This window comes from Magnolia sinica, chromosome 16 (genome assembly GCF_029962835.1).
Source record: "Magnolia sinica isolate HGM2019 chromosome 16, MsV1, whole genome shotgun sequence".
Lineage (NCBI taxonomy): Eukaryota > Viridiplantae > Streptophyta > Magnoliopsida > Magnoliales > Magnoliaceae > Magnolia > Magnolia sinica.
Genome location: NC_080588.1, coordinates 30,345,001 through 30,358,011, shown reverse-complemented (window position 1 = coordinate 30,358,011; position 13,011 = coordinate 30,345,001). Strand labels below are relative to the sequence as shown.

At 38.8% G+C, this 13,011-nt stretch overlaps 1 protein-coding gene across 1 annotated transcript in view; it reads right to left on the bottom strand.

Moving 5' to 3' along the window:
- Positions 1-1,174: 1,174 nt before the first annotated feature.
- LOC131229045 (alpha-1,4 glucan phosphorylase L isozyme, chloroplastic/amyloplastic) overlaps positions 1,175-13,011 on the bottom strand; it is a 92,255-nt gene continuing 80,418 nt past the window's right edge. The window contains exon 15 of the mRNA XM_058224906.1: positions 1,175-1,670. Coding sequence (XP_058080889.1) covers positions 1,554-1,670 — 117 coding nt within the window. The 3' untranslated portion in view covers positions 1,175-1,553. The remainder of the gene's footprint in view (positions 1,671-13,011) is intronic.

The following is a 13,011-nucleotide window of genomic DNA, read 5'->3' as shown; positions in this document are numbered from 1 at the left end:
AGAGTCTTTACTTGACTCAACCCAATATTAATAATTAAATTAATATTATTTATAACTATTTTAAATAGTTATATGTTGGTAAAGTATAAAATAATGGAAAGAAAAGCAAATTTAAGCTGCCTCCCATGTTGGTTAGTGTTGCTCCTACATGAGGTCTTCAGGTTTGAACCAACTTCTTACTTCTCAGAACTCGTTGGCAAGCGAGTGACTCGCTTCGAAGCATGTTGAGTCAAGTCAAGCTGAGCCGACTGAGTCAGCAAGTTGATTTCATGAGCCACACTGAGTCAAAGCCGAGTCAGGCTTACGACTGAGTTTAACCATGACTCAGTTCAAAATCTTGCCAAGTCGAGCTTACTCGACCGAGTTTTGTGCTGAGTTGTTTAAGAACTATGATACCCGCTGTCAAAGGGTGCATTTTATTCCAAAAAACCGTGTTCCACTCTCATTGTTGGGCCATCCTAATTTATAAATAAATAAATAAAAACACATGAGTACTCAAGCTATTGACCTTAAAATTTATCGAATCTGACTCACTGCATACTCCATGACAAGAGATTAGCCCAAAATAGATTGCTATGGTATCAAGTCCAACTTGAAATGGAGGGAGGAAGAAAAAAAAAAAATCAGGGATAAAGTTTTGATTGTCAAATGAGCTGAATCGATACTGGTACCATTTCTGTTATCTCCAACAACATCTATATGAAAGTAGCCACAAAGTTGTAGAATAATCTCATCATGCAACATTATTCACTTGTGTGTAATCGTTATTCACCTGCATGGTGTCTAGGTGCTAAAGTCATTCACCAACCTGTGTGGGGATCCACTGTGTTGTATGTCTGCCATCCAGCTCGCATATAAAACGAGACCCACCAAGATGGAAAAGTGCTATAAATCAGGCCTATCCAATCATCTGGCAAAACGTGCCATAGAAAAGAATCAACAAGCACCCTCCAAAATTCACATGGTGGTGCATATGACAGTTGGATAGGCCTGAGTTTTGGAGTGTCTGACTTTCATGGTGGGGCAACCCTGGATAGGTTGGATACCATTAAAAAACTATGGCAGCCTAACATGAAAAGTGTTTTTGAATAAGCTTATTCTACAGCGATTGTAGGGTAACCAGCCTCCTGAAATGAAATTGCAATTTAGTTTAGATGACCAACCAAAGGCACCCTGAGATAACCACAAATTCAAATACAAAACTCAATGGGATTTCTTAGTTCTGTGGAGCAACATCCCTCTTCTTTTGAGGCTCCAAACAACCACTAATCTTCAGCTGACAGTGGTCATCCTCTTCCCCGATGGTCCTCTGTCATCAAGCACATCAGAACCAGTGTAGAAAGGTCCAAATGGCAAAGCTACCTTGACTAAATGGGCATGAGTAGGGTCTACAATCCAACATTTATTGTCCTGAACATATATCCCTTATAAGGCAAACCCCAACACCAACATTTGGAAAATAATTCCAAGTACAAATTTCAATGAGGGGAAAGACTACCTTCATCATAAGCACACAGTGGAAGATGGGTCTGCCTCATTTATCATTCTCCTCTTCATGGTAAATTGACAGGTTCAATTTTCCATATATCCTTTGCATATTCATGAATTGTCCGGTCACTGCTGAATTTGTATGAGCCTGCCGTATTCAAGATTGACATCTTCGTCCATGTCTGAAAAATACCAGCTAGAATTATTAGGAAAACAAGAAATACAACATTTTCCATGTAAACCATGCCCATCAGCAGCTGTGAGCTTCTGTTCGTGTAGAATTTGTATACATGCATGTAAATAAGATGTTCATGATAATGGTTATATCTAGTGATTTAAATATTGGTATTGATGCATGTATCACACACCCTTGTGATGCAGAAACATATCCGTATTGCATGTATTGCATGCTGTATCGCTATTTTTGAGAAACATTGGGAAATTGGTTGAATTTTTCAATGAAACTTTAAAAATAAAAATAAAAATTTATATAAAAAAAACATTTTTACACACTTAGAACTCAAAAGATCACAAAAAATGAATACGCATAATAAATTTCCTTTGAATATAGTCCTAAATTATGTGTTGTTTGATAGAAGTGATGCAATTATATTCAAAAGCAGTTCATATGAAAACACAACCATCTCAAATAATATTATCTCAAATATTATTAGGCAAAAAAGTACTAGGAATAACAAATAATATGATTTCAAATATTTTCGCAACTTTTCATAATTTTTAAAATTAAAATTAAAATAACAAATATAAAATTCACTAATACATCTATAATTCATATAATTTATTAGCACATTCAATGTATTGATTAGTTGCACTAAATCTATCTTCCAATGTACAGTGCATTTATTGAGAATATATATATATATATATATATATATATATATATATATATATATATATATATATATATAAAAAATTATTTTTTATAATTAAAAAAATAAATTTCTTTTTGAAAATAAACAGATGAGCGTTGTTGATATTAAGATCAACATTAGTGTTTTAAATAGTGATAGAGTGTTGCGTAGTGTTCAACCCTCTGGAATGTGTAGCATAAGCTACATGATACTTCTAATTTTTAATTTAAAAATAGAAAAAAATATATAATAAATAGTAAAGGAAATATATATATATATATATATATATATATAATATGCCTAAAAGATCATTCTATTTTTCAAGTATAAGCATGTTCAAACAAGTTATTAATTATCATTTATCAAATTATTATCACATCAACAACTTCTTAAGCAAACTATAATTAATAATGTCTAATTTAAACCACAAGTCACAAGTAGGAAAAGAAATTCAAATCCCATAGGTTGAGAGTATTAAGTACAAAATACAAAATATAATGACCTTCCAAAAAATACAAAATATAATTACCATTTATTTAGAAGAAGAAAAAGGCGTAGCGTACGCTACATCTGCTACGCACACCCTACATACGCTACGACCCCTGTAGTGTACACTATAGGGGATTTACACTATTTGCTAACACTACGTAGCATCATAGCTACACTATGCTACGAGCGCTACCGCTACGCTATGGGTGCTATTCAAAACACTAGTTTGGCATACACTTACAAATACAAAAATATTGTTTGGCATACACTTATAAATACATAAATATTTGGAACAAATAACATCTGGTCAATGTAATTTTTAAAGAATATATGTTTTTAATTATTTTTTTGATATTTTTTAATTAAAAATATTTTTTTTCAAAAATTCTGAAAAGTTTTGTCAATCTATAGATCAACGTCCAAGCACTCTCACATGATTTTTTTCACGCTCTAATTCCAAGTCAAATGTGTGAAATTGGGAAAATTTTGAAAATTTCCCAAATTCACCCATTTTTCTCAAAAAATGGAGTTTAAAATCCATGATAAAGTATGCAAAATCATAGATTACTAACTTCGTATCATAGATTCTGATGCAGGACATGAAATTCAAATATGATGTGCAAGATTTCAGGTTTAAGATCACGTTAGTTCATAAACAATTACACAAATTTCATATCCCATATGAAAGTCCAAACATTTAATTAAGGGGAATCTATGCGGGTCCAGGCCTACACATGTTAGGGCTGGATCAATAAAAATTATGAACCAAACGATACTCAAAGATAAGTAATATTCATCCACACATGCACAGCAATCAGTCCCTAATCCAAGGGATTCACCAATTTCAACTCAAGGAATCCTAAGGTGAGAAAATGGGCAACTAAATTAAGGATAATGCAATCTAGGGTTAGGGTTTATGAAAATAAGTATGAAAAGAGGAAAAATATGGAGAAAACCTGAACCGAAGAAAGTCCACGCGTGTGGACAGCGGCAGGGCCAGGTATACGTGCGCACGAGCTTGGCCGCACGTGCGAGCGGGGCCCGATTTCAAAAATGGACTCCTTGGCTCTGGTCGGCCAGGGGGGGTCTTCAAAACCTTCAAGTTTCGTGGCGATCCGACATACGGTCTATGCACCGTGCTCCGTTGAAGTTTCGGCTCTCCTGCAGGGTTAGATTCTGGAAACTGGCTGTAGGAAGAAGAACGGCTGCAAAAACTTGTGGATTCGAAGCAAGGATGATTGTAGAAAGTGAGAGATATGGATGGAATAGGGTAGGGGTGGATGGGGATAGATGTGGCTTCGCACCACGGTAGTTAGCCCTTCGAAAAGGGAGGGCTTCGCACCCACTGGAATTTTACCACAACTCAGAAAATCAGAGAAAAGAAAACTTGCAGGAATTTTTTTTTTTTATTAAACTTCAATGAATTAAAAGAACTACAAGGGATGCCTATTTATAGGAAAACCCTATACCCCAAAACTCGCGCCATGTGTGCAACCTATTACTTGCCGATTAAGTAAACCAAAATAAAAACTAATCAAAGAAATCTAAAGCGTTCATGATATTCTAAATAATATAAATAATCAAAACCTAAAATATGAAATCAATCCGACTAGTGGACCATGATCATGAGAACCCATGATGGGCTTTACTTGGCTATCGGGCCCACTCTCTTGAACCAAAACTCCGTCTTCTAAGTAGGAAGCCCTCCTTGGACGTCATCAACGAGCCAGATCGACGGTGGGGCCCTCCCTCTCCTTGCGTACGTCGAAGGGGGGGGGGGGGGTGTGTACACGTGATGTCCCCATCAATTCTCTCCGGCTGCGAAGATTTCGCCACTGGCGAAATAAAACTCCGGAACCGCTCCAGGATGTCAGGATCAAGTCTCTGAAACTCCTCCTCAGTGAGCCATGTGCTGTCTGAAGCTGGGCATGACTTCCATTTAATCAGGTACTTCTAAAACTAGCTGTCCAACGTTGAAACTATCTGATGGTCCAGGATATCTTCTATTTCCTCTCTGGGTGTGTGAAGGTTAGATATGGGAGATAGAGACTGGAAAGAAAGATCATGAAGAGTAGGTATGAGAGGTAGAGGTTGGGAAGATGGGTAACTCTACACTAGCCTCTGGTGCACTCTTTCTAGCCACAAGGCAGTACATGTTGTACCACTCAAAATAATGGTCTTGATGTCCCTTATGGGGTGGGTGCATAGGTGCATGCCCATGACTGATTCCTTAGCCAACTTCATTCATTGGTCTATCCTCCTGGCCACCTGTCTGAGATTGAACATCTACCCCAATGGTGGGGTTTGTCCCGGCGGAGGCCTTTAGTTGGGTAATGCGCACATCAAATTGATCAAAGCGTTGGTATATATGTTGTTCCAAGCGCTTACCCAAAGACTCGATTTGCCGGGACAGTTTGTTTAGTGACTCTTGCAATCGTTCCATGTTTAGTGTAGGGTGCAAACCAACCACGACCCGTACGTGAGGGCATACGACTGCTAACTCCACCTAAGACTTTCTATGATGACTATATGCAACTAGATAAGACTAAATGATGCTATGAGACTCTATATGAGGGAAACTACGCAGTGTTATTAAAATCCAGAAACATAGTTGGCGAAATACAGGAATAACAGAAAGTTACAGCAATGTGAATTGCTAACTCCCTGCTAACAGAAATTTCAGCAACTAATATCAGGGACTACGGGCTTCTAAACAGCTATATGTGATGAAACTGGATGCACGAAGGACTTAAACAAACTAACCCTGAACATGTAATATATTTCCCTATAAGAACCCTAAGCTCTGATACCAAATTTGATGCAGGACATGAAATTCAAATATGATAAGCAAGATTTTAGGCTTAGATCATACTAATTCAGAAAAATAACATAAAAATTCCACATCCCACACAAAAGTGTGGCTTCGCACCACGGTAGTTAGTCCTTCGAAAAGGGGAGGGCTTCGCACACACTTGAATTTTTCCATAACTCAGAAACTCAGAGAGTAAAAAAAAAACTTGCAGGAATTTTTTTATTAAATTTCAATGAATCAAAAGAACTACAAGGGGTGCCTATTTATAGGAAAACCCTATACCCCAAAACTCGCACCATGTGCGCAACCTATTACTTGGCGATTAAGTAAACCAAAATAAAAACTAATCAAAGAAATCTAAAGCGTTCATGATATTCTAAATAACATAAATAATCAAAACCTAAAATATAAAATCAATCCGACTAGTGGGCCACGATCATGAGATCCCATGATGGGTTTTACTTGGCTATCGGGCCCACTCTCTTGAACCAAAATTCCGTCTTCTAACTAGGAGGCCCTCCCTGGACATCGTCAACGAGCTAGATCGACAGTAGGGCCCTCACTCTCCTTGTATACGTGCTTTTTTTTTTTTTTTTGGGGGGGGGGGGGGTGATGTCCCCATTAGATTCAAAATAGAAAACAGTTTAAATTAACAAAAACTCCTCAATTGGGTTTCCTGTACCACACTATCTGATCTTGATTTCTACACCCATATCTCATTCTCTCCAAACAAATGAAAAGGATTTGTTGAAATCCCCTTAACAATGTAATCCCAGCAAACAATACACATAAAAAGGAGGTTTTTTAGATTTTTGGTGATTTTCCCTTATTTTATAAAGAGATTGACGCAAGTGCGATATTATCGATTCATATCACACATATTGATGATATCAGGCAATATATAATTGCAATATTATGAATACATTGTAATGTATTGAATTATCGTTAATACGTTGCGATATATCATGATATTTGGACCAACACGGCCCCATGTTCTATATCGGCATCGTGTGATATTGATAGTATCGGCCAATAGGCCATTACTATTGATATTTAAAACACCGAACACAACCAGCTTATATTAAAATATGTGTAGATGCATTGCAAATTTTAGGACAAGCAAGAACGCGTGACATTTAAATGCTTGACTGCATTGTACACTTTTGTAATCGCATTGGAATGATAATTCCCTCTTTCAATAATTCCATAGAGATATGCGCAAACACAATCTCTCTTTTTTTCTTTTTTTTCTTTTTGGTTTTCTTTTTTTGGCTAAAAGACACAAGCAATAGAAGTGTGTGTAGTGCCATAAATGGACTAGATCGAAAACATTCATTTGATAGGTCAAATTGCGAATGGGCCATAGTACAAAATCCACTTGTTTGGACAATCCTATCCTTTCAATAATTTTATAGATATATGCACAAACACAATCATTTTTTTCTCTCTCTCTTTTTTTTTTTTTTTTTCCGGCTAGAAGGCACAAACAGTAGAAGTGTGCATAGTGCCATACATGGACTAGATCAAAAACGTTCATTTGATAGGTCAAATTGCGAATGGGCCGCAGTACAAAATCCACTTTGTTTGGACAATCCTATCCTTTTAATTAGTGGCATACAAACGGACACTAAAGAAAAATCATGCAATCACCCACATTCAGTAAGTAAAGATCCATTTATTAGATAGCCTAGTCGTATGGCAATCCAGACTATCCAAATCTCTAACCCAATTTTGGATGGAGCATAACTCAAAATCACACTCAGTGGATGAAAGTAACCATCTGACTTTTCCGATAGAATTTGGAACAATCACCATTTTGCTTTCTAACCATCCATTTCATAGCCACCAATTGCATGACTGCTCCGATCAGTGTGGTTTTTTAATCCACGCTCAGTCTACAATGAGCCCAACAATTTAGATGGGCTAGATAGTTGTACATGTGTGCCACAAGAAATTAGGACGAGGCATCACCATTTCAAAAATGGTGGTGATCTGCCGAGATCTTGTCATATTATGTGTATAATGATAGAAACCATTCGCTTATCGGGCACAAACACGAATGACCCACGTGCCAATAGTTAAATGGTCAGATGATGCAACCACATAAAAAGTGGTGAAAGAAAGTCATAAAGTCTATTCAATGATTTCTATACAACATTTTATGCGGTTAGGATTGTCCAACGATGGTTATATTGTTGGGGGACTGCGGAAGCACACAGAGATGAATCAAGAAAAGTATTCCAATCTTATAACCAAGTCCAATCACGAACACTCCAAATTTAACGTGGAAAAACCCTTGCGGGAAAAAACCACAGCACAAAGAGACAGTAGTACACTATGAAAGCAAAAAATTACAGGAGATAGAGATTCCTTGATTTGAACAAGCCTCGAATCTCCCTTACAAGCCCTTGAAACAAACTAGAAAGCTCTTGGATACCCCCTATACCCGGTTACACCCATATATAAGAATCATAATCGAAATAGGAAACAAATCCCGCACTTAACGCAATTCTGCGTAACGCTGCGCGATCATTCAATGACACCTTCGATGTTACTTCGATGTCATCGAACTAAACACCAAAACATTCCATCGAGTTAGCGACTAAACATGAATTTTCCAGATTTTCTCGATGGCACTTAGATGGGACTTTGATGTCATCAACGGCTTGTCGATAGCATCGAACCCCTTTTGATGGCATAGAGCAGGACACCTAAAGTGTCCAGCAACCAATCGTGAGATTTTCGGATCTTTCCGATGGCATCGAAGTCTGCTCGATGGCATCGAGTTGTCATCGACAAACCTAATGATTTATTGATTTAAGACATCAAAAAAAAATCTCCACCATGTCTTCAATCACCAATCATCATAACTCCTTTTTCCCCATCTCTAATTTTGCCTTGCATCATTACTCCACCATCGCTTCTCGTGCACACTCCGTCTTCCATTTACGCCTTCGCCAAGCCTAGAGAAGTTGCACATAACTTGAACTTCTCCGTGGGAATCACGTTAGTGAGAATGTCCGTCGGATTCACGCTCGTGTGAATCTTTTCCAGAGTCACGCTCCCTTCCTCAAGCACCTATCTGATAAAATGGTGACGAACATCAATGTGTTTAGTATGTGAGTGATAAATATAATTTTTAGCCAAATTGATCGCACTTTCACTGTCACAATTAACCGGCACGGCCTCCTGCTGAAGCCCCAACTGATTTATCATCCCCCTTAACCAAACATCTTCCTTGAATGCCTCCGTCAGTGCCACATACTCAGCTTCAATTATGGAAAGAGCCACCACATACTGAAGCTTCAACATCCAACTGATTGATCCACCCACTAGCATAAATGAGTAACCGGAAGTCGACCTTCTAGTATCCACATTGCCTGCGTAATCGGAATCCAGAAAACCTACTAACTGCCTCCCAGTGTTGCTTTCCGAGGTTAGATATATATCTGCTAACAACACCCACTGCATGTGAAATATCCGATCTCGTACAGACCATGGCATACATCAAACTGCTAACCACACTCAAATAAGGCACACTAGACATCTCCTATTTTTCTTCATCGGTTTTAGGACACTGTTCAAAATAAAGCTTAAAATGAGTAGCGTAAGGAACGTTGATCGGCTTTGCCCTGTCCATCCCATATTCACCAATACCTTCTCAAGGTATTCCTTCTGAGATATAACCAAAGTCTGTTCCTTTTCCTATCTCTGTGTATATCAATGTCGAGAACCCTCTTTGTAGCCCTTAGATCTTTCATCTCAAAAGTCCCTAATAGCCAAGTTTTCAGTAAATCGATCTCAGACATGCTATGACTGGCAATCAGCATATCATCAACATACAACACTAGGATAATGAACTTCCCATCACTTAGTGTCTTGTAATAGACACAATGATCATATTCACTCCTGGTGAACTTCTAACTCATCATGAAAGAATCAAAATTTTTATAGAATTGCCTAGGCGACTGTTTCAGACCGTACAACGACCTCTTCAACCTGGAAACCTTGTTATCTGCCCCCTTTATTTCGAAACCTTGTGGTTGCTTTATGTAGATCTGTTATTCTAATTCTTCATGCAAGAAGGCAGTCTTCACATCCATCTACTCTAGCTCGAGATCGTATTGGGCAACCAGCGCCAACACGAATCAGATAGATACTTAACAACGGGTGTGAATATCTTAGTGAAGTTGACACCTTCCCTCCGAGAGTATCCATTTGTTACCAACCTTGCCTTATATCTATTATGTTTCTTCTTGAAGATCCACTTGCACTTGATTACTTTACAGCCAATGGGAAGCTCCACCAGATCCCACGTCTCGTTCTCATACAAGGAGACAATCTCATTGCCCATCGCTACTTTCCACTTTTTAGCATCAAGCTCATCAAGAGCCTCTTGAAGAGTAGATGTATCCTCCTCATCTGTAATGAGGGCATATGCGACATTTGAGCCATCCATATATCTTGCCAGTAACCTGCGATCCCACAGCAGATTCCTTCTCAAAGATGGCTACTCCACCTGCTCTTGTACCTCTGTCTGTGTATATGCATCAGTCTGAGTGTCATATGTCTGCCCGAACATTTATAACTAACTTTTCTGGTTCCTCGTGCTCATTCTTACCGAATAAGGATCCTTCGTCGAATTTGACATCACGGCTAATGATGATTTTTCATGTGGCCCGATCATATAGCTCGTACCCCTTCACACCACATCATAGCCAACAAAGATATACTTTTTGGCTCTTTGGTCTAGCTTATCTCTTTCAACTGACGGTATATGAGAGTAAGCTTCATAACCAAACACGCAATCCCGAGTAGTCTACCTGCTGACCACTTCATACTTTCTCTGAAATTTTGCAATCAATAGCCGTACAAGGGGACCAATTCATCAAGTAACAAGCTGTATTATGGCCTCAGTCTACAATTCCTTGCCCAATCCAGCATTACTAATCATACATCGGGCCCTCTCTAAAAGAGTCTGATTCATCCGTTTGATCACACCGTTCTGCTCTGGTGTGTGGCGCACAGTGTTGTACCTCACGATCCCTTCATTCTTACAGTATTGATTAAATTCACCTGATGTAAATTCTCCACCGTTATCTGTCCTTAGTACCTTCACCTTTCGCCCTGACTATTTTTCCACCATCGCCTTCCACAGTTCCATTGCTTGAAGATAGTGAAAACATTATATTTATTTTTCATAAAATAAACCTATACCTTCATGGAATAGTCATCAATGAACGTAACGACCCTTTACTAGAAACCACGGGCGACGGCCTCCATACATCAAAATGCACATAATCAATAACACCATTACATATATGTTTTCCATATTTAAAAGATAACATTGAATGTTTACCATATATACAATGCTCACATATACTTAAATCAAAACCTTTAAAAACTGGAATTAAACAACGATCAGAAAGTACCTTCATGCCCCGATCATTCATGTGGCCCGAGCGTGCATGCCACATACGTGTAGACGTGGAATCCGCTACAGACGCTGCAGCTCCACCTGATTAAGTGCTCCCGATCAACTTGTAAAGGTTCCTGTTCCTCTGTGCCTTCATGACAATGAGTGCTCCCTTTAAAACTTCAAGGACACGATCAAAGCTGGTGAAGTTGCACCTAAGCGCCTTGAGTGCTCCAAGAGATATCAAGCTCTTCCTCATATCAGGAACGCGTCTCACCTTAATCTAGGTACATTCCATGCCATCAAATATCTTGATGCGCACCGATCCAACACCCACCACATCATAGGCATTATGATTGCCCATAAATATCTGGCCACCATCGTGCTCTCTGTAGTTGGTGAACCAACTCTGATGAGGAGTCATGTGATATGATGCCTCACTATGCAAAATCCACTCATCCTTATGATCATCGTATAAGCGTCCGATCATGGATATTGACAACACATCACTTCCACTCATACCTTCATTAGACTCGGCAATGTTGGCCTCTCTGGAAGAAGCCTCTGAGTTCTCTTTTCTTGCCTTAGGATTTGTACAATCCTTTTTCATGTGCCCAGACATCCCACAGTTCCATCACTTCAACTTTCCTTTGCCCTTGCCCTTGGATTTGGACCTCGATCGAGAAGATCCATTGTCCCGCACAAAATTTTGTCCTCTCGTAATCAATGCATCAGTAGAGGCGCCCACGTCACCGCTTTTCTTTCTCATCATCTTTCCTTCAAGGGCTAGAATAACGGTATCAACGCTAATGGTCGATCTACCGGTGCACAATGAGTCCTTGAATGACTCATACGAAGCTGAGAGAGAATTCAACAGAATGCAAGCCTAATCCTCATCTTTAATCATTTCTTCCATATCCAGCAATTTACAAATTAACTTGTTAAAGTTACTAATGTGGGCCTCAACATCAGCTCCCTCTGCCATCTTCAGATTAAACAACTGAAGCTTCAAGTACAAGTGATTCTCAAGAGATTTCTTCGCGTTGATGTCCTTTAATTTCGCCCATGTACTTGCTACAGTTTTCTCTCTCATGACATTGTAGAAGACCTTATCCATTAAGCACAATTGGATAGAAGTTATGGTTTCTTATCCATCTTGTTCCATTCATCATCTGTCATAGATTCCGGTCGCTTTTCAAGGAATGCATCATCCAATCCATGCTGAACCAGGAGATCGGTCATCTTAACCTTCCAAAGTATAAATTATTTTTCTCGGAATATTTCTCAACATCGAACTTGCGATTAGAAGCCATTGATATTATACCTTTAGATTCAATCTGCACCCCAACATTAAGCTCTGATACCACTTGTTGGGGGAGCGCGAAAGCACACAGAGATGAAACAAGCAAAGTATTCCAATCGTACAATCAAGTCCAATCACAAACACTCCGAATTTAACGTTGAAAAACCCTTGTGGGAAAAAACCACGGCACAAAGCGACAGTAGTGCACTATGAAAGTAGAAAATTATAAGAGATAGAGATTGCCCTATTCGAACAAGCCTCGAATCTCCCTTACAAGCCCTTAAAACCCTAAGAATGAGTTAGAAAGCTCTTGGATACCCCATATTCCCGATTACACCCATATATATAGCCTCTATGAAAATCACAATTGAAATAGGAAACAAATCCCGCACTTACGCAACTCTGCGTAAATCTGGGCGATGGTTCGATGACACCTTTAATGTTACTTCGATATCATCGAACTAAACACCAAAACGTTCCAGCAACTAAACATGTATTTTTCGGATTTTCTAGATGGCACTTCGATGTCATCGATGGCTCGTCGATGGCATTGAACCCCTTTCGATGGAATCGAGCAGGACACCTAAAGTGTCTAGCAACCAATCGTGAGATTTTCGGATCTTTCCGATGG